Source organism: Pristiophorus japonicus, chromosome 12 (genome assembly GCF_044704955.1).
Source record: "Pristiophorus japonicus isolate sPriJap1 chromosome 12, sPriJap1.hap1, whole genome shotgun sequence".
NCBI classification, from domain to species: domain Eukaryota; kingdom Metazoa; phylum Chordata; class Chondrichthyes; family Pristiophoridae; genus Pristiophorus; species Pristiophorus japonicus.
This window is the reverse complement of record NC_091988.1, coordinates 128,904,282-128,931,132: the sequence shown is the minus strand read 5'-3', so window position 1 is coordinate 128,931,132 and position 26,851 is coordinate 128,904,282. Positions and strand designations below refer to the sequence as shown.

Here is a 26,851-nt window from a genome sequence, read left to right as displayed (position 1 = left end):
GCTGCAAGTATTCTAAATTGCCTAAAGCTTTCATTTAGGCATTTTACCGACTTCTGGACTCAACATCAAGTTCAACAACTTCAGACCATAACCTCTGCCCTTTTTCTGTGTTTTTTCTTTTTCCCAGGGCGGCTGTTGCTGATTCTGCCATCTCCATTTACACCCTATCTAGACTCATCTTTTGTTTCTTAACTTGTCCCATGACCCTCTCCTTTCACCTCGCACCATCATCCCTTTTGTCTCTCAAATCTCTCCTGCCTTCCACCCTATCAAGACCTTCCATTTTGTTCTTTCGTTTCCCTCCCCCTTTCCCAGCCCCTATACTTGTTTAAAAACTGTTACATCTTTAACTTTTCCCAGTTCTGACGAAGGGTCATCGACTGAAACGTTAACTCTATTTTTCTCTTCACAGATACTACCTGACCCGCTGAGTATTTCCAGCATTTTCTGTTTTTACTGCAAATATACTGTCCGGCACACACATGATCCTTCCTGAACCCACACAGGGTTATAGATCAAGCACGATAAAGACAGCCGGTCCATCAGGCCTGTCCCACTCAGTCATGCTGCGACCAAGTATTATGACCCTCAATGCTCCCTACTCACCACATCGTGGCCGCCCCGACCTGTGTGAGAACACCACCGCAGGTCGGGGCTATAAATAGACCTGGAGCGCCGGGCCCTGGAACATCGTGGCGGAGGTGCGGCGAATGAGAAGAGCCAGGGACAGCATGGGCCAGCCCACACTGCGATATGTGTGCTCATAGGTCCGTGCAGCAGAGCAGGTCTCCAGTCATTTTGGTCAATCCTTGCCACTGGATAAAGGCATTACTCTGCCAAGCCCGTGTGGTAGATGATGTGCAACGGTCACCACACGTTAAAAAAACCCACGCACAGGCATCTTCCACCCTCTCAACTGGAATTCAGAACATCGGGTCCTTCATTGAAACATCTGTGAACTCTTGTGGTAGCAAGTCATCCTCGTTCGAGGGACCGCCTATGATGATGACCCACCAGTGACCATGTAATCTCCTCAGAGAGGCAAAACAAAAAGGCTGTGTATCGTGACACTACAAGTCCTGGCCAGAGTGGAGATGATTGGGTAATTTCCCCATCGATCACGCTTGAAGTGACTGAGGTTGATCTTACCCACATAGTTTGTGTTGTTTAACCATCCTCCACTCACTGAATTCTGCTGCAGAAATAACCCTGTTTTTATCGGGAGACTGTGCTGTAGTTTTGGGCGTGAGTCCTGTTTGCTGTCGTTCACAGAGACGCTTTTTAAATTGACTCCGTTTGCTGAAGATCCAGCCACAAGTTCCGCCTCCAACTCACAGCGTTGTCAATAATCACTTTAAAAAAAAAACAGATTTAAGAAAATCTGAAGAAATATTTGGGAAATTCCTCTGATCTCCCAAGGTGATTAAAATAAGCACCAGGAGAAGCCAGTGACCAGTTGGGACATCCCACAGTGTACACGGTGATATCCGCCTCCCCCAGGAACACATCCAGCTCCTCTTAAACATTTACCATCATCATCAGCAGTCCCTCGAAATCGAGGAAGACTTGCTTCCACTCTTAAAAGTGAGTTCTCAGGTGACTGTACAGTCCAATACGGAAATTACAGTCTCTGTCACAGACAGTCGTTGAGGGTAAGGGAGGGTGGGACAGGTTTGCCGCACGCTCCTTCCGCTGCCTGCGCTTGATTTCTGCATGCTCTCGGCGATGAGACTCGAGGTGCTCAGCGCCCTCCCGGATGCACTTCCTCCACTTAGGGCGATCTTTGGCCAGGGATTCCCAGGTATCGGTGGGGATGTTGCACTTTATCAGGGAGGCTTTGAGGGTGTCCTTGTAACGTTTCCTCTGCTCACCTGGGGATCACCTGCCATGTAGGAGATCCGAGCAGCGCGCTTGCTTTGGGAGTCTTGTGTCTGGCATGCGGAGTTGGTCAAGTTGGTTAGTGCTTCGATGCTGGGGATGTTGGCCTGATCGAGGACACTGACATTGAGGCGCATTTACAGTGAATCAACAATCACTTCATGAACCAGGAACAGTGCAAAATCAAGAGTTATCATTTATCTACCCTTCCTCATCCCTTGGTCCTTCACACTGTACACCTCCTCACCTCTCACGCTTCTCCTCATCTTATAAACCACGCTTTTTAAAACCCAGGCCCTTCATATTTATTGACTAATCCCCTATTTATCTCATCGTTTACTTTTTCTCACCTAGAAATCTTAGTCATTCACCCAGGATTCTCAACTTTAATGAATATTCTTTCCATTGAGCAACGAAAGGCTTGGGCATCATTTGAATTAAATACAGGCACATCAATAATCAATAGATTCCAAGCTCAGAAACTTCCACTTTTTAAACCCTCACGGTAAAAGGCCAAAGGGGTAAGATCCCAGCCCCGTCACCTCAATGCAACAAACCTTCACTGCGACAATTACATCTCGATTAGGTTGCAGATGTTAACATTTTTGTACTTTCCATCTGCATTTGGCTAAATGATATCCTTAAACCTTAAAGGTAGTTATTGCCCCATATGATATTGTCTGCCATCACCGCGTTACTCCCCCGTCACCCTGTTACTCCCCTGTCACCGTGTTACTCCCCTGTCACCACGATACTCCCCCCATCACCCTGTTACTCCCCTGTCACCGTGTTACTCCCCCCGTCACCGTGTTACTCCCCCCATCACTCCCCCTGTCACCACGTTACTCCCCCCGTCACCATGTTACTCCCCCCGTCACCATGTTACTCCCCCCGTCACTCCCCCGTTACCATGTTACTCCCCCTATCGCCCTGTTACCCCCACGCCAATCACCACGTTACTCCCCCCGTCACCACGTTACTCCCCCCATCACCACGTTACTACCCCCGTCACCATGTTACTCCCCCGTCACCACGTTACTCCCCCCGTCACTCCCCCGTCACCATGTTACTCCCCCGTCACCACATTACTCCCCCCGTCACCACGTTACTCCCCCCGTCACCACGTTACTCCCCGTCACTCCCCCATCACCCTGTTACTCCCCCTGTCACCCTGTTACTCCCCCATCACCCTGTTACTCCCCCATCACCCTGTTACTCCCCCATCACCATGTTACTCCCCATCACCGTGTTACTCCCCCATCACCGTGTTACTCCCTCATCACCGTGTTACTCCCCCCGTCACTCCCCTGTCACCATGTTACTCTCCCCATCACCGTGTTACTCCCCCATCACCGTGTTACTCCCCCCGTCACTCCCCCATCACCCTGTTACTCCCCCCGTCACCGTGTTACTCCCCTATCACCGTGTTACTCCCCCCGTCACTCCCCTGTCACCACGTTACTCCCCCCGTCACCGTGTTACTCCCCCGTCACCGTGTTACTTCCCCCGTCACTCCCCCGTCACCACGTTACTCCCCCCATCACCGCGTTACTCCCCCGTCACCGTGTTACTCCCCCCGTCACGTGTTACTCCCCCCCTAACTCCCCCATCACTGTGTTACTCCCCCCGTCACGTGTTACTCCCCCCCGGACTCTCCCATCACCCTGTTACTCCCCCCATCACCGTGTTACTCCCCGCTATCACTCCCCCGTCACCACGTTACTCCCCCCGTCACCGTGTTACTCCCCCGTCACGTGTTACTCCCCCCGTCACCCTGTTACTCCCCTGTCACCCTGTTACTCGATCACCAAATTGGCCACAATTGTCAAGTTCCCTCCAATATCACGCTACCGCCCCAAAGAGAAGTCGCCTAGTTAATTCTATTTACAATCTGTAGCTGTGCAGAGATCCATGGGTTCTATTTATATTTTAGATTGTGATTAATTTACACAACAGGTGTGCCAGTAACAGTGGGCACAGGACCCTAAATAACCCATTGCCTTGAGCAGGGGAGAATCCCACTTACCAAGTAAATAGAAACACTTCATTATAACCCAGCCCCATGTTCATTATGAGCTTTTTGGTGATGTTGGATTTTCCTTGCAGCAAAAGCCCTCCCCCCCACCATCCCGAGAGTGAGAGTATATCTGGAGCTATGTGTGGGACTGCTTGATCTCCAGCTACACTGCACATTGGAGCACGGCGGGACCTCCTTACAGGACGGTGATGTATCGCCTCGCAGCCCGCGACTTGTCCCTCATTTGCTGCTTGAGGTTCTCTCTCAATGTCTTGCTGGCCTTTGCCGATTCCCTTTTCTTCTTTTTGGATCTCTTTGGAGCTTTTACTCTGTCTGAAGAGAAAGGCACCAGTCAGTCAGTGAGACTCCATTCCACAGGAGGTATGAGTTAATAGTCGCAACAATTCGCTCACTAACAATCTCCCATTCCACATCGGAACACGAGGAGACCATTCAGACCCCCGACCCTGCTCCGCCATTCTATCAGACCAGGACTGACCAACTCCATTTACCCACTTTGTTCCATATACCCGATATCCTTACTGAACAAAATTCTATCACTCTCAGTCCTGATCGCCCCAATTGTCCCAGGACAACCCTAATGGATTAATAGCTAATGAGTTATTTTTGAAGTGCAGGAAAACACAACCAAAAATTGTCACATGGCAAAATCCCACAATCAGCAATTAAGCAAAGTGACCAATTAATCTGTTTTTATGGTGTTGGTTGACGGAGAAATGTTGTCCCGTAGAGTCCCATGCTCTACCTTGATACAAGAAAGTACAAGTATGCCTGAGTGGGCATCATATGCTGGGGGAACAGGGCTGTATGCATGGGGGGGAGGGAAGTGTGAGTGTGGGGGAGAGTGAGTGAGCGAGTGTGGGGGGGTGAGAGTGCGAGTGTGGCGGAGAGAGTGCGAGTGTGGGAGAGAGTGCGAGTGTGGGGGAGAGAGAGCGAGTGTGGGGGAGAGAACGAGTGTGGGGGAGAGAACGAGTGTGGGGGAGAGAACGAGTGTGGGGGAGAGAACGAGTGTGGGGGAGAGAACGAGTGTGGGGGAGAGAACGAGTGTGGGGGAGAGAGAGCGAGTGTGGGGGAGAGAGAGCGAGTGTGAGGGAGAGAGAGCGAGTGTGGGGGAGAGAGAGCGAGTGTGGGGGAGAGAGAGCGAGTGTGGGGGAGAGAGAGCGAGTGTGGGGGGGGAGAGAGCGAGTGTGGGGGAGAGAGAGCGAGTGGGGGGGAGAGAGAGCGAGTGGGGGGGAGAGAGAGCGAGTGGGGGGGAGAGAGAGCGAGTGGGGGGAGAGAGCGAGTGTGGGAAAGTGAGGGAGTGTGGGGGAGAGAGTGAGTGAGCGAGTGCTCGATGATCTGGATGAGTGGTCAGTGAGTGCCGAGTATTACGTTGAATTTGCTGAATGTTCCCAGTTTGATTCCTCACTCCTTTCATCCCATGCACTCTCTCACCTTCCCTGACCAGCCGTCCGGACTCTCGTCTGGAAAGGTCTCTTCCCGCAGGAGACCTTACCGTGTCCTGTAGGCTGACGTTGTGCATGGTCTCTGTGTAGACATCACCTTCCTTTGCCTCTCCTGGCGACGGACTCCTGCTTTCTTTCTGTTCCTTCTCCAAATGCTGCTCCTTCACCAAATCGTGAGAATCCCACAGGCCATTGCACTGTCACAGGACGAAGGAGATTTGAGGCAACATTAATCAAACATTGGTAAATGGAGCGCAAGACCATCCCTGTTCAGATTGAGCCTTCCCAGGAATGAGCCAAACTTTCCTACTGACTAAGAAGTTTTCTCTGTCTGTTTCCCATTTACTGTCTTCCCAGAAGGCTTTGGCTCTTGCTGAGGTGCCCTGGTCCAAATGGCCATTTTCCACGTGCGAGCCTGGATATTGAGGGTCAAGCGACTATTTAACCACAGGGGTCAGCACAACTAAAGTTCAGCCGGGTGTCCAAACACATGCACGTTCCCGAAAAGCGTTCCAGGAAACCACAGATACATTTTAGTGCAAGACTATGGTAAATTGCAGGGCTCTGTGGACGGAGTGGGAGAGAGGGACAAATTGGACAACTCTAACGTTCTGTGATTCTATGAAGGCCAGAAAACAAGTGTTGATGACGTCAGATTGACAACACGTCCCACAAACTGGATGTTACACCTCTGGCTGCATTGTGTAGATTCCTTTCCATAAGCAGATGGAATTCCCATACAACTGCAACTTGCACTTTATTCTGCGATGGATACAGGTTTAACAATTACCCTCCCAAATCACGGTAAACCCAAATTCCTGTTTCAATGATGAGTCCATTTTCAGCAAGAGAACTGGCACAACTGCCTGGCACATTCTGCTGTCAAACCAATACTCGCTAACACTACCTGGTCAGAAATAATACACTGAAGCAAAAAGACTCAGCAAGGTAATATCATAGTTCAATAAGCAAATATTCGAACTTGAATTGAGATGCTGCTTTGCACAATTTTTAAAAAGATTGTTTGGATGGCACAAAAACAAGCCGAGTGGTGAAGATACCGTGATGTGGAATTTGCCCTCATGGTCTGGGGGTTGGGCATCACTTGGGCATAAAGCAGCAGCGAGATTGGGCAGGAAGATCACACGCCTGTTATAAAACCTACCTGATTTATTGTCCCCTTAATTTAAATGGAAGGGACACAGTCAGATTCTGTTACCGGTATATGAGCTGCACTTTCGGCATTCCACCCAGATATTGCTTCGTACCCAACGACTGAAGTCCCTGCCTGTACCCAAAGGGCAGAAAGCCCACAGCATTGCTGCTGAATGTTGGGACCACTGTATGATTAGAGTGATTGTACAAGGGCCCAGCTTTCCTGCAAGCTGGCCCATGCTCCAGCTCCAGCAAGGTTGGGTTATTTGGATTTACCGGAAGTTACAAAATCCATGTGCGAGAGTAAATAGAGAAAAACTGTTCCCTCTGGTGAGTGGGTCAATAACCAGAGGTCACAGATTCAAAATCACTGGGAAAAGATCTCGGGGGGGGAGATGGGGAGAAATGCTTTCACTCAGAGCATTGTGGGGCTCCGGAACGCTCGGCCTGAAGAGGTGGTTCAAGCGGATTCCATTTTAAAAGAGAGCTGGACAGGTGCTTGAGGACAAGGAACTGACAGGGTTACGGCAAAAAGTGGGGCTGTGGAACTCAGAACGACTGCTCTTTTAAAGCCAGCACAGACACGATGGGCCGAATGGCCTCCTGCGCTGTAGGTTAGTATGTTTCAATGATTGACAGGCCACCAATATCGGCAGTCCCAGCATACTGTGTCGGGGCAAATCCCCGCTTTCATCGAGACACTTGTGATCTTGGAATCGTAGATTTCCGAGTGTGCCAGATGTGTTAGATACAAACCTTCTACACAGACGTTGCAATAAATGAATAGATCAGATGGTCCTGCACTATTACTGTCATGTATTTAACCACAATGTAACACCACTGTATTACTGTATACACTCAACCTAGATACACACCTTGACCACAGGGGGTGAACTTGTGGGAGACACTCCTTACCTGATCACACAGGTATATAAAGGGAGGTCCCACGCAGGGTCATCACTTGGAGTCCTGTGAATAAAGAGTTAAGGTCACAGAGTGACCTTGTCCCGAGAATGTGCCTCGTGTGGTTTCATACTGTAGAGTAAGTACTTTACAATTACCTTTAGGACTGACCGATGCAGGAACAGAGCCAGCAACTGGATCAGGTCATAGTGCACATATCCATCCTTCTTCTCTATTCCGATGATGTTGGGAAGATAGAAAGGCCGATTGAAATAAAGCACACGAGAGGAGGTACTGGTCCAAGGGAAGAATCCGAATTGGAAGCAGTACTTCACGACAACAGTGATCTGTAGGGGGAGCAGGAGTAAAGAACAGTGAAATCCTCAATATACGAGGGAAGGGAGAGTAACATGCCCGTATTGTATTTGACCCTGAAATGAGCTTCCAGCCACATATCCACAGCATAACTAACACTCTCTATTTCCACCTCTATATCATGCCCCGCCTCAGCTCATCCACTGCTGAAACCCTCATCCATGCTTTAGTTACCTCTAGACTTGACTACTCCAACGCACTCCTGGCCAGCCACCCACGTTCTACCCTATGTAAACTTGAGGCGATCCAAAACTCGCCAGCCTGTGTCCTAACTCGCACCAAGTCCCACTCACCCAACATCCTGTGCTCGCTGACCTACATTGGCTCCCGGTTAAGCAACGCCTCGATTTCAAAATTCTCATCCTGGTTTACAAATCCCTCCATGGCCTCGGCCCTCCCTATCTCTGTAATCTCCTCCAGCCCCCTCCCCTCCCCCTCGAGATATCTGCACTCCTCTAATTCTGCCCTCTTGACCATCCCTGATTATAATCGCTCAACCATCGGTGGCCGTGCCTTCAGCTGCCTGGGCCCTAAGCTCTGGAACTCCCTGCCTAAACCTCTCCACCTCTCTACCTCTCTTTCCTCCTTTAAAACGCTCCTTAAAACCTACCTCTTTGACCAAGCTTTTGGCCATCTGCCGTAATTTCTTCTTATTTGGCTCTGTCAAATTTATTTGTTTTGTTTTATAACACTGCTGTGAAGCACCTTGGGACATTTTACTACGTCAAAGGTGCTATATAAATACAAGTTGTTGTTGTATCGGGGTAAGGGACGGTAACATGCCCCGTACCAGGGTAACGGACGGTAACATGCCCCGTACTGGGGTAAGGGATGGTAACTCGCCCCCCGTATCAGGGTAACGGATGGTAACATGTCCCGTACTGGGGTAAGGGATGGTAACATGCCCCGTACTGGGGTAAGGGACAGTAACACCCCCCGTACTGGGGTAAGGGATGGTAACATGCCCCGTACTGGGGTAATGGATGGTAACATGCCCCGTACTGGGGTAAGGGATGGTAACATGCCCCGTACTGGGGTAAGGGATGGCAACATGCCCCGTACTGGGGTAAGGGATGGTAACATGCCCCGTACTGGGGTAAGGGATGGTAACATGCCCCGTACTGGGGTAAGGGATGGTAACATGCCCTGTTTCGGGGTAAGGGATGGTAACATGCCCCGTACTGGGGTGATGGATGGTAACATGCCCCGTACTGGGGTAAGGGATGGTAACATGCCCCGTACTGGGGTAAGGGATGGTAACATGCCCCGTTTCGGGGTAAGGGAAGGTAACATGCCCCGTACTGGGGTAAGGGATGGTAACATGCCCCGTACTGGGGTAAGGGATGGTAACATGCCCCGTTTCGGGGTAGGGGATGGTAACATGCCCCGTACTGGGGTAAGGGATGGTAACATGCCCCGTACTGGGGTAAGGGATGGTAACATGCCCCGTTTCGGGGTAAGGGATGGTAACATGCCCCGTACTGGGGTAATGGATGGTAACATGCCCCGTACTGGGGTAAGGGATGGTAACATGCCCCGTACTGGGGTAAGGGACGGTAACATGCCCCGTACTGGGGTAAGGGATGGTAACATGCCCCGTACTGGGGTAATGGATGGTAACATGCCCCGTACTGGGGTAAGGGATGGTAACATGCCCCGTACTGGGGTAAGGGATGGTAACATGCCCCGTACTGGGGTAATGGATGGTAACATGCCCCGTACTGGGGTAAGGGACGGTAACATGCCCCGTACTGGGGTAAGGGACGGTAACATGCCCCGTACTGGGGTAAGGGACGGTAACATGCCCCGTACTGGGGTAATGGATGGTAACATGCCCCGTACTGGGGTAAGGGATGGTAACATGCCCCGTACTGGGGTAAGGGATGGTAACATGCCCTGTTTCGGGGTAAGGGATGGTAACATGCCCCGTACTGGGGTGATGGATGGTAACATGCCCCGTACTGGGGTAAGGGATGGTAACATGCCCCGTACTGGGGTAAGGGATGGTAACATGCCCCGTTTCGGGGTAAGGGAAGGTAACATGCCCCATACTGGGGTAAGGGATGGTAACATGCCCCGTACTGGGGTAAGGGATGGTAACATGCCCCGTTTCGGGGTAGGGGATGGTAACATGCCCCGTACTGGGGTAAGGGATGGTAACATGCCCCGTACTGGGGTAAGGGATGGTAACATGCCCCGTTTCGGGGTAAGGGATGGTAACATGCCCCGTACTGGGGTAATGGATGGTAACATGCCCCGTACTGGGGTAAGGGATGGTAACATGCCCCGTACTGGGGTAAGGGACGGTAACATGCCCCGTACTGGGGTAAGGGATGGTAACATGCCCCGTACTGGGGTAATGGATGGTAACATGCCCCGTACTGGGGTAAGGGATGGTAACATGCCCCGTACTGGGGTAAGGGATGGTAACATGCCCCGTACTGGGGTAATGGATGGTAACATGCCCCGTACTGGGGTAAGGGACGGTAACATGCCCCGTACTGGGGTAAGGGACGGTAACATGCCCCGTACTGGGGTAAGGGACGGTAACATGCCCCGTACTGGGGTAATGGATGGTAACATGCCCCGTACTGGGGTAAGGGATGGTAACATGTCCCGTACTGGGGTAAGGGACGGTAACATGCCCCGTACTGGGGTAAGGGATGGTAACATGCCCCGTACTGGGGTAATGGATGGTAACATGCCCCGTACTGGGGTAAGGGATGGTAACATGCCCCGTTTCGGAGTAAGGGATGGTAACATGCCCCGTGCTGGGGTAATGGATGGTAACATGCCCCGTACTGGGGTAATGAATGGTAACATGCCCCGTACTGGGGTAATGGATGGTAACATGCCGCGTTTCGGGGTAAGGGATGGTAACATGCCCCGTACTGGGGTAAGGGATGGTAACATGCCCTGTTTCGGGCTAAGGGATGGTAACATGCCCCGTACTGGGGTAATGGATGGTAACATGCCCCGTACTGGGGTAAGGGATGGTAACATGCCCCGTACTGGGGTAAGGGATGGTAACATGCCCCATTTCGGGGTAAGGGATGGTAACATGCCCCTTACTGGGGTAAGGAATGGTAACATGCCCTGTACTGGGGTAAGGGATGGTAACATGCCCCGTTTCGGGGTAGGGGATGGTAACATGCCCCGTACTGGGGTAAGGGATGGTAACATGCCCCGTACTGGGGTAAGGGATGGTAACATGCCCCGTTTCGGGGTAAGGGATGGTAACATGCCCCGTACTGGGGTAATGGATGGTAACATGCCCCGTACTGGGGTAAGGGATGGTAACATGCCCCGTACTGGGGTAAGGGACGGTAACATGCCCTGTACTGGGGTAAGGGATGGTAACATGCCCCGTACTGGGGTAATGGATGGTAACATGCCCCGTACTGGGGTAAGGGACGGTAACATGCCCCGTACTGGGGTAAGGGACGGTAACATGCCCCGTACTGGGGTAAGGGACGGTAACATGCCCCGTACTGGGGTAATGGACGGTAACATGCTCCGTACTGGGGTAATGGATGGTAACATGCCCCGTACTGGGGTAAGGGATGGTAACATGTCCCGTACTGGGGTAAGGGACGGTAACATGCCCCGTACTGGGGTAAGGGATAGTAACATGCCCCGTACTGGGGTAATGGATGGTAACATGCCCCGTACTGGGGTAAGGGATGGTAACATGTCCCGTACTGGGGTAAGGGACGGTAACATGCCCCGTACTGGGGTAAGGGATAGTAACATGCCCCGTACTGGGGTAATGGATGGTAACATGCCCCGTACTGGGGTAAGGGATGGTAACATGCCCCGTTTCGGGGTAAGGGATGGTAACATGCCCCGTGCTGGGGTAATGGATGGTAACATGCCCCGTACTGGGGTAATGGATGGTAACATGCCCCGTACTGGGTTAATGGATGGTAACATGCCGCGTTTCGGGGTAAGGGATGGTAACATGCCCCGTACTGGGGTAAGGGATGGTAACATGCCCCGTACTGGGGTAAGGGATGGTAACATGCCCCGTACTGGGGTAATGGATGGTAACATGCCCTTAACTGGGGTAATGGATGGTAACATGCCCCGTACTGGGGTAAGGGATGGTAACATGCCCTGTACTGGGGTAAGGGATGGTAACATGCCCCGTACTGGGGTAAGGGATGGTAACATGCCCCGTACTGGGGTAAGGGATGGTAACATGCCCCGTACTGGGGTAAGGGACAGTAACACCCCCCGTACTGGGGTAAGGGATGGTAACATGCCCCGTACTGGGGTAAGGGATGGTAACATGCCCGTACTGGGGTAAGGGATGGTAACATGCCCCGTACTGGGGTAAGGGACGGTAACATGCCCCGTACTGGGGTAAGGGACGGTAACATGCCCCGTACTGGGGTAAGGGACGGTAACATGCCCCGTACTGGGGTAAGGGATGGTAACATGCCCCGTTTCAGGGTAAGGGATGGTAACATGCCCCGTACTGGGGTAATGGATGGTAACATGCCCCGTACTGGGGTAAGGAATGGTAACATGCCCCGTACTGGGGTAAGGGATGGTAACATGCCCCGTACTGGGGTAAGGGATGGTAACATGCCCCGTACTGTGGTAAGGGATGGTAACATGCCCCGTTTCGGGGTAAGGGATGGTAACATGCCCTGTACTGGGGTAATGGATGGTAACATGCCCCGTACTGGGGTAAGGGATGGTAACATGCCCCGTTTCGGGGTAAGGGATGGTAACATGCCCCGTACTGGGGTAATGGATGGTAACATGCCCCGTACTGTGGTAAGGAATGGTAACATGCCCCGTACTGGGGTAAGGGATGGTAACATGCCCCGTACTGGGGTAAGGGATGGTAACATGCCCCGTACTGGGGTAAGGGATGGTAACATGCCCCGTACTGGGGTAAGGGATGGTAACATGCCCCGTTTCGGGGTAAGGGATGGTAACATGCCCTGTACTGGGGTAATGGATGGTAACATGCCCCGTACTGGGGTAAGGGATGGTAACATGCCCCGTTTCGGGGTAAGGGATGGTAACATGCCCCGTACTGGGGTAAGGGATGGTAACATGCCCCGTACTGGGGTAAGGGATGGTAACATGCCCCGTTTCGGGGTAAGGGATGGTAACATGCCCCGTACTGGGGTAAGGGATGGTAACATGCCCCGTACTGGGGTAAGGGATGGTAACATGCCCTGTTTCGGGGTAAGGGATGGTAACATGCCCCGTACTGGGGTAATGGATGGTAACATGCCCCGTACTGTGGTAAGGGATGGTAACATGCCCCGTACTGGGGTAAGGGACGGTAACATGCCCCGTACTGGGGTAAGGGATGGTAACATGCCCCGTACTGGGGTAAGGGATGGTAACATGCCCCGTTTCGGGTGAGGCCACACCTGGAGTATTGTGTACAGTTTTGGTCTCCTAACCTGAGGAAGGACATTCTTGCTATTGAGGGAGTGCAGCGAAGGTTCACCAGACTGATTCCCGGGATGGCGGGACTGACCTATCAAGAAAGACTGGATCAACTGGGCTTGTATTCACTGGAGTTCAGAAGAATGAGAGGGGACCTCATAGAAACATATAAAATTCTGACGGGGTTAGACAGGTTAGATGCAGTAAGAATGTTCCCAATGTTGGGGAAGTCCAGAACCAGGGGTCACAGTCTAAGGATAAGGGGTAAGCCATTTAGGACCGAGATGCGGAGGAACTTCTTCACCCAGAGAGTGGTGAACCTGTGGAATTCTCTACCGCAGAAAGTTGTTGAGGCCAATTCACTAAATATATTCAAAAAGGAGTTAGATGAGGTCCTTACTGCTAGGGGGATCAAGGTGTATGGCGAGAAAGCAGGAATGGGGTACTGAAGTTGAATGTTCAGCCATGAACTCATTGAATGGCGGTGCAGGCTAGAAGGGCCGAATGGCCTACTCCTGCACCTATTTTCTATGTTTCTATGTACTGGGGTAATGGATGGTAACATGCCCCGTACTGGGGTAAGGGATGGTAACATGCCCCGTACTGGGGTAAGGGATGGTAACATGCCCCGTACTGGGGTAAGGGATGGTAACATGCCCCGTACTGGGGTAATGGATGGTAACATGCCCTGTACTGGGGTAAGGGATGGTAACATGCCCCGTACTGGGGTAAGGGACGGTAACATGCCCCGTACTGGGGTAAGGGACGGTAACATGCCCCGTACTGGGGTAAGGGATGGTAACATGCCCCGTACTGGGGTAAGGGACGGTAACATGCCCCGTACTGGGGTAATGGATGGTAACATGCCCCGTACTGGGGTAAGGGATGGTAACATGCCCCGTACTGGGGTAAGGGACGGTAACATGCCCCGTACTGGGATAAGGGACGGTAACATGCCCCGTACTGGGGTAATGGATGGTAACATGCCCCGTACTGGGGTAAGGGATGGTAACATGTCCCGTACTGGGGTAAGGGACGGTAACATGCCCCATACTGGGGTAAGGGATGGTAACATGCCCCGTACTGGGGTAATGGATGGTAACATGCCCCGTACTGGGGTAAGGGATGGTAACATGCCCCGTACTGGGGTAATGGATGGTAACATGCCCCGTACTAGGGTAAGGGATGGTAACATGCCACGTTTCGGGGTAAGGGATGGTAACATGCCCCGTACTGGGGTAATGGATGGTAACATGCCCCGTACTGGGGTAATGGATGGTAACATGCCCCGTACTGGGGTAATGGATGGTAACATGCCCCGTTTCGGGGTAAGGGATGGTAACATGCCCCGTACTGGGGTAAGGGATGGTAACATGCCCCGTACTGGGGTAATGGATGGTAACATGCCCCGTACTGGGGTAAGGGATGGTAACATGCCCCGTACTGGGGTAAGGGATGGTAACATGCCCCGTACTGGGGTAAGGGATGGTAACATGCATCGTACTGGGGTAATGGATGGTAACATGCCCCGTACTGGGGTAATGGATGGTAACATGTCCCGTACTGGGGTAATGGATGGTAACATGCCCCGTACTGGGGTAAGGGATGGTAACATGCCCCGTTTCGGGGTAAGGGATGGTAACATGCCCCGTACTGGGGTAATGGATGGTAACATGCCCCGTACTGGGGTAATGGATGGTAACATGCCCCGTACTGGGGTAATGGATGGTAACATGCCCCGTACTGGGGTAAGGGATGGTAACATGCCCCGTACTGGGGTAATGGATGGTAACATGCCCCGTACTGGGGTAATGGATGGTAACATGCCCCGTACTGGGGTAAGGGATGGTAACATGCCCCGTACTGAGATAAGGGATGGTAACATGCCCCGTACTGGGGTAAGGGATGGTAACATGCCCCGTACTGGGGTAAGGGATGGTAACATGCCCCGTACTGGGGTAAGGGATGGTAACATGCCCCGTACTGGGGTAAGGGATGGTAACTTGCCCCCGTATCAGGGTAACGGATGGTAACATGCCCCCGTATCAGGGTAACGGATGGTAACATGCCCCGTACTGGGGTAAGGGAGGGTAACATGCCCCGTACTGGGGTAAGGGATGGTAACTCGCCCTTACTATGGTAACGGACGGTAACTCGCCCCGTATCGGGGTAATGGACAGTAACATGCCCCGTACTGGGGTAAGGGACGGTAACTCGCCCCCGTACCGGGGTAACGGACGGTAACATGCACCGTACCGGGCTAAGGGATGGTAACTTGCCCCGTATCAGGGTAACGGATGGTAACTCGCCCTGTACTAGGATAAGGGACAGTGACAAACATTGCCAAAAGCAAAGCAGAGTAGCTCTCTTTACATTGTCGTGAGGAAGTGCGATATATTGTACACTAGGGTATGGGACAATAACACATGCTGTACAATAATAAAAGACTGTAGCACTCTCTGTACATGTAACAGGTAGAATGGCAGTAGGGGTGAGGGAACCGGTGTCCATGTGCAGCAATGCCACAGTTAGACTGCACATTGTTGCTGCGTTAACATTTTCAGCATGCTGGAGCGAAGAGGTTAGTGTGTCATCGGGATGGATAGTGCACAGGCAAGGCTAGCTTCATGAAATGAAACATTTCGCTTCATGAAACATACCACTGTGTACCGGATGGCATGGCCGCTCGACAGGTTTGGGATATACCTGTACACAAACGTTAGCACTGTGACGGGTGCAAGGCACATGGGTACAATAATATTGTTTGGGATTGAAAATATTGGGCGCTGTCTATTTTAATTTTTGGCATCCTTAAGAGTTCAAAAACAATTTGTTTGACTTCAACATTGTGATAGGGAGTAAATCTGCTCGTAGATCTGGATTATATTACATGGTAGTTACAGCGCAGAAACAGGCCATTTGGCCCAACGGGTCTATGCCGGTGTTTATCCAGACCAGCCTCCTCCACCCCTCTTCATCGCCCCCCCGATCACCATACCCTTCTATTCCTTTCTCCCTCTTGTTTCACATGTTTCCCCTGAAATCCATCGATACTATTCACCTCATTTACTCCTTGTGGGAGTGAGTTCCACATTCTCACCGCCCTCTGGGTAAAGAAGTTTCTCCTGAATTCCCTATTGGATTTATTTGTGACTATCTTATATTGATGGCCCCTAGATTTGCTCTCCCCCCACAAGTGGGAACATCTTCTCTGCGTCTACCCTATCAAACCTTTCGTAATTTTACAGACCGCTATCAGGTCACCCCTCAGCCTTCTCGTTTCTAAAGAAAAGAGACCCAGCCTGTTCATCCTTTCCTAGCAATTCTAACCTCTCAGTTCTGCTAGCTTCAGATACAATACACAACAGTGTGACTGTCTCCATGGTGAACACCTGGACTTTATATCCACTAAAGAACTGCCCAATGTTTCAAGGGTTTGCTCTTTACATCACAAGCACACATGCACACAAGGTGGCTGCCCAGGACCTGGTCACATGATCCTTTTATTGTATTTTCATGAGTAGTTGCATTACCACCGTAGTCCACAAGGGGCAGCTCTACATGCCCCGCCGCCCCCCCCGCCCCGCCTCCCCGTGAGTTGGTTGTCCCTTCATACCTCGGTGTACAGGATAGCCAACATCCAGAACCGCTTCTTGGGCCTTGGCACAGAAAGCATTGCCCAGAGGAAGACCAGGATGGGGAGAACCAGGCTGAGCACAGAGGCGGAGATCATGTGGTTGAGGATCATCATGAAGTAACACAACATTTCTGACTGGGATACCATGGTGTTGTACAAGGCAAACAGCAGCTTCAGCAGGTGAGGCAGACTACTGTAGAACTTGTCCGACTCTTCCAGTTCACTGTCATAAAACATCCTGAAAACAAGATAGAGAGTTAGTTCAGCAACATAAGGTGGTGGACTTACTGACTTCGGAATGAGTAAAATACAGGACAGCTATTTTTCTGTAATAAATGGGTGTCCATTGATGTAATTATCGTTATTATACAGGCAGTGCAGACCAAGAATAGTCTTCAAGTGAAGTGGGGTTAAAGAGTGGCGCAAAAGGATGGGTTTAATCATCCAAAGAGTACAGATGTAACTACAAGTCCATTCTGTGCTTATTCTTATATTTCCATCATATTCCTGTAATGGAATCTGCCTGTGCAAATCATCATCATCATCATAGGCAGTCCCTCGAAGTGAGGATGACTTGCTTCCACATCAAAAAGCGATGAGTTCACAGGTGTTTCAATGTTCCAGATCCCAAACTAATAATTCCAGGTCCCGAACTACATCCTGAAGGGTGGAAGATGCCTGTGCGTGGATGTTTTAACGTGTGGTGGCCATTGCATACCAGCCACCACACGGGCTTGACAGAGCTAGGTCTTGGTCCAGTGGCAAGGATTACCCAAGATGACTGGAGACCTGCTCTGCTGCACGGACCTAGTGCACGCACATATCGCAGTGTGGGCTGGCCCGTGCTGCCCCTGGGCCCTCACCTCTTCTGGGCCCCAAACTCACACCTCTCCTGGGCCCCGATCACCTCCATCTACAAACTTTTGCCATTCCTTCGCCCCAACCTCGTCGCTCCTTCTCCCCTCCTGCTGTGCCTGCCCGCACTGCAATCAGTGACCTGGCTTCGTAGTCGTCACCCTCCTGCAGCAGCACGCGCTGCTCCCTGAAAAGCAGCTATGCTGTAAATGCACCCTCCGGTTAATGACGGTGCAGCATCGCCTCCACTGGGCAGGAGGGTGCAATTACAGCATGACAAGTTTACATAAGCATTTTCCAATATAAACATGGATATAAGAATTTATATTGGAAAAGTTGACCTGAAATGGGAACTGAAGCAAGGTTTTTAAACTGTACATGTGTATACATTATCTGCTTCTGGACAGGAAGTGAGGGCGTGGAGCCACCATATCTAAAGGACAGTGCTTCAGAACATGATGTGTTACCCAGCTCTCTTTAGTTAGCACTGTTGGGACTAATGATTCATGACCCAGGCTGGTGGAGCCTCTTTTCAACAGGCAAGGTGAAGTTAATGAATTAATGGTGGATCAGGCATGAGGGGGGCCAAAATCCAGCCTCTCGATAAGGCGTGTTACCACCGGAAAGTGACGGCCACATGGCGGTGTCGAATGGCTGCCGATTTTTAGTCGAATGGCCGCTGCTCGCGAAATTCTCCCCGATGGTTTTTCTGGCGGTCGCCACTTCCACGCCGCTGCTGTTGACCCCTCCCAAGTGTGTCATCAAAGTGCGCACTACCGATGTCCCGCCTCACAAGCAAAATTCACCGGAGAAAATCCAGCCGCCTCTCGGTGCCCCCGACAGTTTTTTCTGTCGGTGCACTGTGATTACGATGTGTGAGTAAAATGGCGGTGCGGCCACCATTAAAGGGGAGGGCACACTGCCGTGGCCGGCATCTTATTTTCTTTAGTCGGCCTGACAATTATGCCCCCAGGTTTGGCCGGGCCGCCAACAGACAGCCTGACACCCCCTGGGGAGAGACGTGTTGACGTGTCAGCGCGATGATGTCACCAGCTCGGCGCTGTTGACTGACCGCAGTGGACACTCCCCTCCCCCCTGCCCCCACCCCACCCCCATAACGACCGAATACCGCACCACTCGAAAAAAAACGACAAAGAGCTGAATTTCGCAAGATGGATGCGGTGGCCAAAACACAAAGAAAACGGTCGGTGCAGCCCATTCCCGGCCGGGCTGAATTTAGTCCCCGAGGAGTTCGGCAGCCAATCATATTCATAACCCCACAAGATGAAAGTATACCTGCAGCGTAATTGTCATTCAAATTACAGCACAAACTTACTAACGTGTCAGCGAATGCCATCCTAAAACCCCATCCTCTTCCCCACTCCCTTTCCCATCCATCCTCTTCCTCCTCCCTATTCCCTATGCACATCCTCCTCCTCTTCCCAATCCCCCCATCATCTCCTCCTCTTTCTCATTCCCCATGCTCTTCCCATCTCTTCTGTCACTTCCTCTTCCCCATCCTCTATATCTTCCCCCTCCCTATAACCTCTCACCTGCATGGGTCCAATGACCCCCCTGCCCCCTGACCCCGCTTGACCTACCGTATGAAACGCCATGGGACATCAGCTGTTAAGAACATAAGAAATAGGAGCAGGAGTAGGCCATCTGGCCCCTCGAGCCTACTCCGCCATTCAATACAATCATGGGTGGTCTGATCATGGACCCAGTTCCACTTCCCTGCCCACTCCCCATAACCCTTGACTCCCTAATCGCTCAAAAATCTGTTTATCTCCGTCTTAAATATATTCAATGACCCAGCCTCCACAGCTCTCTGGGGCAGAGAATTCCATAGATTTACAACCCTCTGAGAGAAGAAATTCCTCCTCATCTCCGTTTTAAATGGACGGCCCCTTATTCTGAGACTATGGCCCCTAGTAATTGATAACAACAGGAGATGCGTCTCACTTGTTGAGGAGAAGATCACTTGCTGTGAGGAGACGACTCTCATTGGTGAGAGGAGTTAATTGGTCCGTCTTTGACATCCGCTCATCAGATTCCATGTACAGGTCCTCCTCTGAGAGGCTGAGTCCATCGTAGCTGGCTGCTACTGTATTGTAGGCAGGTGGGTAGTCAGATTTCCGGGACTGTGGAGTTATAATGCCTTCAGCAACCTCTTCATCTTCCTTTTCCTCTATGGTTTCTGTTGTTCCCTGCCAGGGACTTAACATGGCAGCCTGAGTTGACGGACTAGAAGAAGGAACAGGTTTTATGAAAGAGTCAGGTGATAGCCTATTCCATTAAACAATCAAATCCTGCAGGAAGGAGAAAGGGAAGGTACCAAAACAGGTTTAAAAGAGGATTAGAAGCGCAAAGAGAGCCTTTAATGTCAGCTGTGTCTCAGTGGGCAGCACTCTCGCCTCGGAGTCAGAAGGTCGTGGGGTCAAGTCCCAATCCAGAGACTTGAGCAAATAATCCAGGCTGACACTCCCAGTGCAGTGCTGAGGGAATGCTGCACTGTCGGAGGTGCCGTCTTTTGGATGAGATAATAAATCAACCAATATTAATCTGCCGTCTTAGGTAGACAAAAAATATCCCATGGCACTATTTCTAAGAAGAGCAGGGTAGTTCCACTGGTCCTGGCCGATATTTATCTCTCAAATAACATCTAAGAACAGATTATCTGGTCATGTATCATGGGTTAGGGGGCAGAGGGATCTGCAGGTAAGAGGTTATAGGAAGGGGAGAGGAGGGGAAGGGAGCGGAGGGGAGGGGATAGGACACACAGGAGGGGAGGGGAAGGGAGGGGAGGGGAGGGAAGGGGAGGGAGAGGAGGAGGGGAGGGAGAGTGGAGGGGAGGGGAGGGAGAGGAGGAGGAAAGGGGAGGGAGAGTGGAGGGGAGGGAGAGTGGTGGGGAGGGAGAGTGGAGGGGAGGGTAGGAGGGGTGGGGAGGGGAGGGGAGAGGAAGAGAGGGGAGGGGCGATCCCCAGGTTCGGGATAACTCCCCTGCTCTTCTTTAAAATAGTGCCATGGGATCTTTTACATCCGCCTGAGAGAACAGACGAGGCCTCAGTCTAACGCCTCATCCAAAAAACGGCACCTCTGACAGTGCAGCACTTCCTCAGTACTGCAGTGTAGTTTCAGCCTAGATTTGTTGTTGTGCTTAAGTTCCTGGAGTGGGACTTGATCCCACAACCTTCTGACTCAGAGGCGAGAGTGCTGCCCACTGAGTCACGGCTGACACTGACTCAATTTAAATATTTTTGTGACTCCTGGTGGGTTTCCTACCTGTGTCACTTCGGGAGGGCGGGGGGAGGGGGGAGGGGGAGAGAAATTGCCTGGGGAAGGGGGGGAAATGACTGTAGACTGACTTGCGAGGTCACTCCGCTTTCCGCGTTGGGTGCACCAGGATATCACAGGGTCTGCCCCTCCCCACAACCCCCTCCTACCCCCCCCTCCACACAAACCCCTCCTACCCCGCCTCCCCACAAACCCCTCCTACCCCCCTCCTCACAAACCCCTCCTACCCCACCCCCACCCCACAAACTCCTCCTACTCCACCCCCACCCCACAAACCCCTTCTATCCCAATTCCCTACCACCCCCTCCCCACAAAATCCTCCTACCCCATCACCCCCTCCCCACGACGACCCCAAAATCAACACCAGCTGCAACTTCAGACAAAACTCCATTCAGCCGCCAGGACACAGAATGGCCTTGTCGGTGTGGTGTTCCAGTTGTCATGTATTCAACTATCATTGTAACCCATGTATAAGCTGAACTAAGTTGTACACCTTGAGAACATTGACCACGGGGGGCGAACTTGTGGGAGACACTCCTAAGCTGGACTTTCCGGTATAAAAGGGGAAGCTCCACCCACCGTCTCTCGCTCGAGGTCTTGGCAATAAAGGTAACCGGTCACAGAGTGACCTTCTCTCAAGTATGGGCCTCGTGTGCATTTATACTGTATAGTAAGGACATATTATTGGTGACGAGAAACTGGGATTTAAACCACGCAAGCATGGCCACTAGCAGCACAAAAGCGAGGTACTGTGTTGGTGATGATTGGGATGACTTTATTAAGAGACTACAGCAAAGTTTTGTCATTAAGGAATGGTTGGGGCAGGATTCGGCCGACAAACGCAGGGCTCATCTCCTGACGGTTTGTGGATCCTGAACGTACACCCGATGAAGGACCTTCTAGCGCCAGAGAAGCCGGCGGACAAGACGTTCAAAGAGCTCAGTAAGTTGATTGGGGAACACCTTAAACCGGCGAGCAGCATGCACATGGCGAGATACCGGTTTTACACGCACAGGTGGCGAGAAGGGCAAAGCGTTCCAGACTTCGTGGCAGACCTCCGGCGACTGGCGAGCCTATGTAAGTTCCCAGATGCATTGCAGAGCGGAGATGCTGCGAGACTTTTTTATTGAGGGCATCGGGCAAGCTGGGGTTTTCAGGAAACTGATTGAGACCAAAGACTTGACCATGGAAGCGGCGGCTCTGATAGCCCAGACAATTATCTCAGGGGAGAAAGAGACCAGAATGATTTATGGCAAAAATCTTGGCTCAAATGCGGCAAACGACCAGGGAGTCAACATTGTTAACGCGGCACACAGTTCTCTAGGCAGACAAGGGCAATCGGACATGCCAGCATGCAGTCGAACCCAAAGGGGGAATTCAACAGAGACAATGGCTAGCTGAACGGCAATTCATGCCATCGCAATGGACAATGCGGCCAGTAATGGGGCCATCAACACCTGTTAATGGTGCGCTTAAGGACAGTTACAGAGACAGTCAGAGACGATCGACTGGTAATGGACCTTCTGTTTCCAACAATGGGGGGCAAACACCCAGCCAGAGCTCGCAGGTATCAGCAATATACCTGCGGAAACTGCAACGTCAGCGGTCACTTGGCGCGTATGTGCAGGAAGCCTGCAGCCAGGTTGATGTACAAGGAGGACGGGCCTGATGTAAGCCCTACAAGGCCAAATGAATACTGGGGGAAATCGCTGGAAGTACCCGCTACCGAGAGCGACGTTATCCGATGGCAAACTTTTTTCAAAATTGGATCTGACCTCGGCTTACATGACCCAGGAGCTGGTGAGGGAGTTGAAGAAGCTGACCACCATCACGACACACAAGGGGTTGTTTGAGTATAACAGATGTCCGTTCGGGATTCGTTCGGCCGCCGCGATCTTTCAGCGAAATATGGAAAGCCTCCTCAAGTCGATTCCAAGGACGGTGGCTTTTCAAGACAACATCCTCATCACGGGTCACAATACTGAAGAACACCTCCACTACTTGGAGGAGGTGCTACGCAGATTGGACCGGGTAGGGCTGCGACTGAAAAAGGCAAAGTGCGTCTTCTTAGCTCCAGAGGTAGAATTCCTGGGGAGGAGGGTAGCAGCAGACGGGATCAGCCCTACTGCGTCCAAAATGGAAGCAATCCAGAGAGCACCAGACCCCGTAACACGACGGAGCTGCGTTCGTTCCTGGGGCTCCTGAACTATTTTGGTAACTTTCTTCCCAAATTGAGCACGCTGTTAGAGCCGCTACACATGCTCCTTCACAAAATTCGCGATTGGGTCTGAGGGGACAGCCAGGAAAGGGCTTTTGATAGAGCACGCAATTTGTTGTACTCCAACAAACTGTTAACGTTATATGACCCGTGCGATGCGTCGTCCTATGGGGTCGGGTGTGTGTTTCAGCATGTGAATGCCAATGGTCAGTTACAGCCGGTAGCTTATGCCTCCAGAAGTCTGTCCCAGGCAGAAAGGGGCTACGGGATGGTAGAAAAGGAAGCGCTAACATGTGTATATGCAGTAAAAAAAATGCACCAGTACCTGTTTGGCAGGAAATTTGAGCTGGAGACAGATCACAAACCCCTAACATCCCTTTTGGCCGACAACAAGGCCATAAATGCGAATGCATCGGCCCGCATACAGAGGTGGGCACTTATGTTAGCCGCCTATGACTACACAATTCGGCACAGACCGGGCACTGAAAACTGTGCCAATGCACTCAGCAGGCTCCCACTACCCACCACTGAGGGGGCAGCTGAGCATGATGCTCAGATGGTCAGGCTGTTGAAGCTTTCGAAAGCGAAAGCTCACCTGTGACAGACGGTCAGATTAAAGTCTGGACAAATAAAGACCCGCTACTGTCTTTAGTCAAGAAATGTGTCCTGAATGGGGACTGGGCAGCCACATACGGGGCATGCCCTGAGGAGTTTAAACCGTTTCATAGGCACAAGGATGAACTCTCGATTCAGGCCGATTGCCTACTGTAGGGAAACCAAGTAGTCATGCCTCAGAAGGGCAGAGAGGTGTTCATCAGAGAAATTCACAATGAGCACCCGGGCATTGTCATGATGAAGGCAATTGCCAGGTCACACCTTTGGTGGCCAGGGATAGATGCAGACCTGGAACTTTGTGTTCACAGGTGCAACACGTGTGCTCAGCTGGGCAACACACCCAGGGAAGCCCCCCTTAGCCACTGGTCCTGGCCCACCAAGCCATGGTCACGCATCCATGTGGATTACGCAGGTCCTTTCATGGGAAAAATGTTTTTGGTTGTCGTAGACGCTTACTCCAAATGGATTGAGTATGCCATTTTAAATTCAAGCACATCCTCTGCCATGGTAGAAAGTCTACGGGCAATGTTCGCCGCCCATGGTCTACCGGACGTCTTGGTCAACGACAATGGCCCGTGCTTCACAAGCACTGAATTCCAGGACTTCATGCAGGCAATGGAATCAACCATGTCAGAACGGCACCGTTCAAGCCGGCCTCAAATGGCCAGGCGGAACGAGCAGTACAGATAATCAAACAGAGGATGCTCAGAATCCAAGGGGGTTCCCTACAAAGCCGCTTATCATGCCTCCTGTTGGCCAATAGATCCCGACCACACTCGCTCACAGGGGTCCCACCCGCAGAGCTGCTAATGAAAAGGACGCTCAAAACCAAGTTATCCCTTATATACCCGACTATGAAAGAAATTGTTGAGAGCAGGCGTCAGTCACAATGTGACTACCATGACGGGAATGCGAGGGCGCGATGTATTGATGTCAATGACCCAGTTTTTGTCCTTAATTACGCTGCAGGGCCCAAATGGCTTGCAGGCACTGTGATTTCCAAAGATGGGAATAGGGTTTTGGTAGTTAAACTTGCAAATGGACAAATCTGCCGCAAACACGTGGATCAAACAAAAAGGAGGTTCAGCAACCCCATAGAAGCAGAGGAAGAACACAACGTAGAGTTTACTTCACCACAGGTGATCGAACACCGGAACCAAGTGGAGGAGAGCCCAGTCACTGTGGGCAGTCTGGACAGGCCTGAGGCACCGCAAACAGCAGACACTCAGGCTAGCGCCCAACAACCAGAACCCCAACTCAGGCGCTCTACAAGGGAGCGTAAACCACCAGAGAGACTTAACCTGTGATCCCAATAAGACTTTGGGGGGGGAGGTGATGTCATGTATTCAACTGTCATTGTAACCCATGTATAAGCTGACCTAGGTTGTACACCTTGAGAACACTGACCACAGGGGGCGAACTTATGGGAGACACTCCTAACCTGGACTTTCCGGTATAAAAGGGGTCTCGCTCTCTCTCGCTCTCTCTCTTGGCTATAAAGGTAACTGGTCACAGAGTGACCTTCTCTCAAGTATGGGCCTTGTGTGCATTTATACTGAATAGTAAGGACATATTATCGGTGTTGGCGATAAGGGGGTTCAAGGTTTCTGCATCCCTTTCCTCCAGCGAGGGCCATTCTAGAATGTTCCCACACCATTGACATCATGAAGTAGCTGGGCACGGAGGGTGTACAATCTGCCGGAGCTGCGTGTAATTGAGAAAATGCAGCTTTTGAAGACCCGACAAACTAGATTTTATGCCAGTATGTTTTTCACTCTGTAATGTATTCAGCCACAGGGAATCTCTCCCCTTGGAGTAGCAATATTTTAGTGCTTTTTACTCTGTTTTAAATTGTGGAGATCTAGAATGAACTTAATTTCTCTTGTATGTACTATTTGCTCTAGAATGGGCATCAATGTGTTGCCAATTCATTGGATATATTCAAGAGGGAGTTAGATATGGCCCTTATGGCTAAAGGGATCAAGGAGTATGGAGAGAAAGCAGGAAAAGGGTACTGAGGTGAATGATCAGCCATGATCTTATTGAATGGCAGTGCAGACTCGAAGGGCCGAATGGCCTACTCCTGCACCTATTTTCTCTGTTTCTATGTAATGTGTTGATAGAATCATAGAAGTTTACAGCATGGAAGGAGGCCATTTCGGCCCATCGTGTCCGCGCCGACCAACAAAGAGCTATCCAGCCTAATCCCACTTTCCAGCTCTCGGTCCGCAGTCCTGTAGGTTACGGCACTTCAGGTGCACATCCAAGTACTTTTTAAATGTGGTGAGGGTTTCTGCCTCTACCACCCTTTCAGGCAGTGAGTTCCAGACCCCCACCACCCTCTGGGTGAAGAAGTTTCCCCTCAAATCTCCTCTGGTAAGATATGCATCACTGTTGCTCTCGAATGGGCACCATTGTATTGGGAAGAACAGTAACTTTCCACCCAGCTTTATCACGTATTGTGCCAGAAAGCTACAGAGAATAGGCAGAGCGAAATCGGGTGCACCAGTAACTAGCCTCAACACTGTCAGGCCAAGACAGCACGGTCAATGTGCACACGCGCTTTGTATGTATTACCTCGAAGACTCACTGTCCAGTGAGGAGGACATGTCAATGTTGGTCATCTTCTGCAGTCTCCACCGAATGCGATTGCTGGGCTTTGTGACCGCAGAGGCAAGCTCCTCAACATCGTCTACATAATCGATGGCCGTCTGTCTGGAGTACACTATGGTGACTTCAGTGTTACAACTGGGGAGACACAAAGGGCAAATCTACTGATCAAAATCAAACAATAACAGTAACACTTACATCAGAAATAGGAGCAGGAGTAGGCCATCTGGCCCCTGGAGGCTGCTCTGCCATTCAATAAGATCATGGCTGATCTGATCTTGGCCTCAACTCCACTTCCCTGCCCGCTCCCCATAACTCTTGACTCCCTTATCATTAAGAAATCTGTCTATCTCCACCTTAAATATATTCAATGATCCAGTCCCCATAGCTCTCTGGGGCAGAGAATTCCA

General features: G+C 51.3%; 1 protein-coding gene across 1 annotated transcript in view; it reads right to left on the bottom strand.

The window, feature by feature from the left end:
* Window positions 1-26,851, bottom strand: part of LOC139276865 (piezo-type mechanosensitive ion channel component 2) — a 585,431-nt gene that overhangs the window by 69,103 nt on the left and 489,477 nt on the right. Inside the window, exons 33-38 of the mRNA XM_070894861.1 lie at window positions 26,409-26,579; window positions 19,667-19,948; window positions 16,826-17,084; window positions 7,578-7,766; window positions 5,351-5,558; window positions 4,096-4,228 (exon numbers count right to left, since the gene is read on the bottom strand). Of these exons, the coding sequence (XP_070750962.1) occupies window positions 4,096-4,228; window positions 5,351-5,558; window positions 7,578-7,766; window positions 16,826-17,084; window positions 19,667-19,948; window positions 26,409-26,579 (1,242 nt within the window). The remainder of the gene's footprint in view (window positions 1-4,095; window positions 4,229-5,350; window positions 5,559-7,577; window positions 7,767-16,825; window positions 17,085-19,666; window positions 19,949-26,408; window positions 26,580-26,851) is intronic.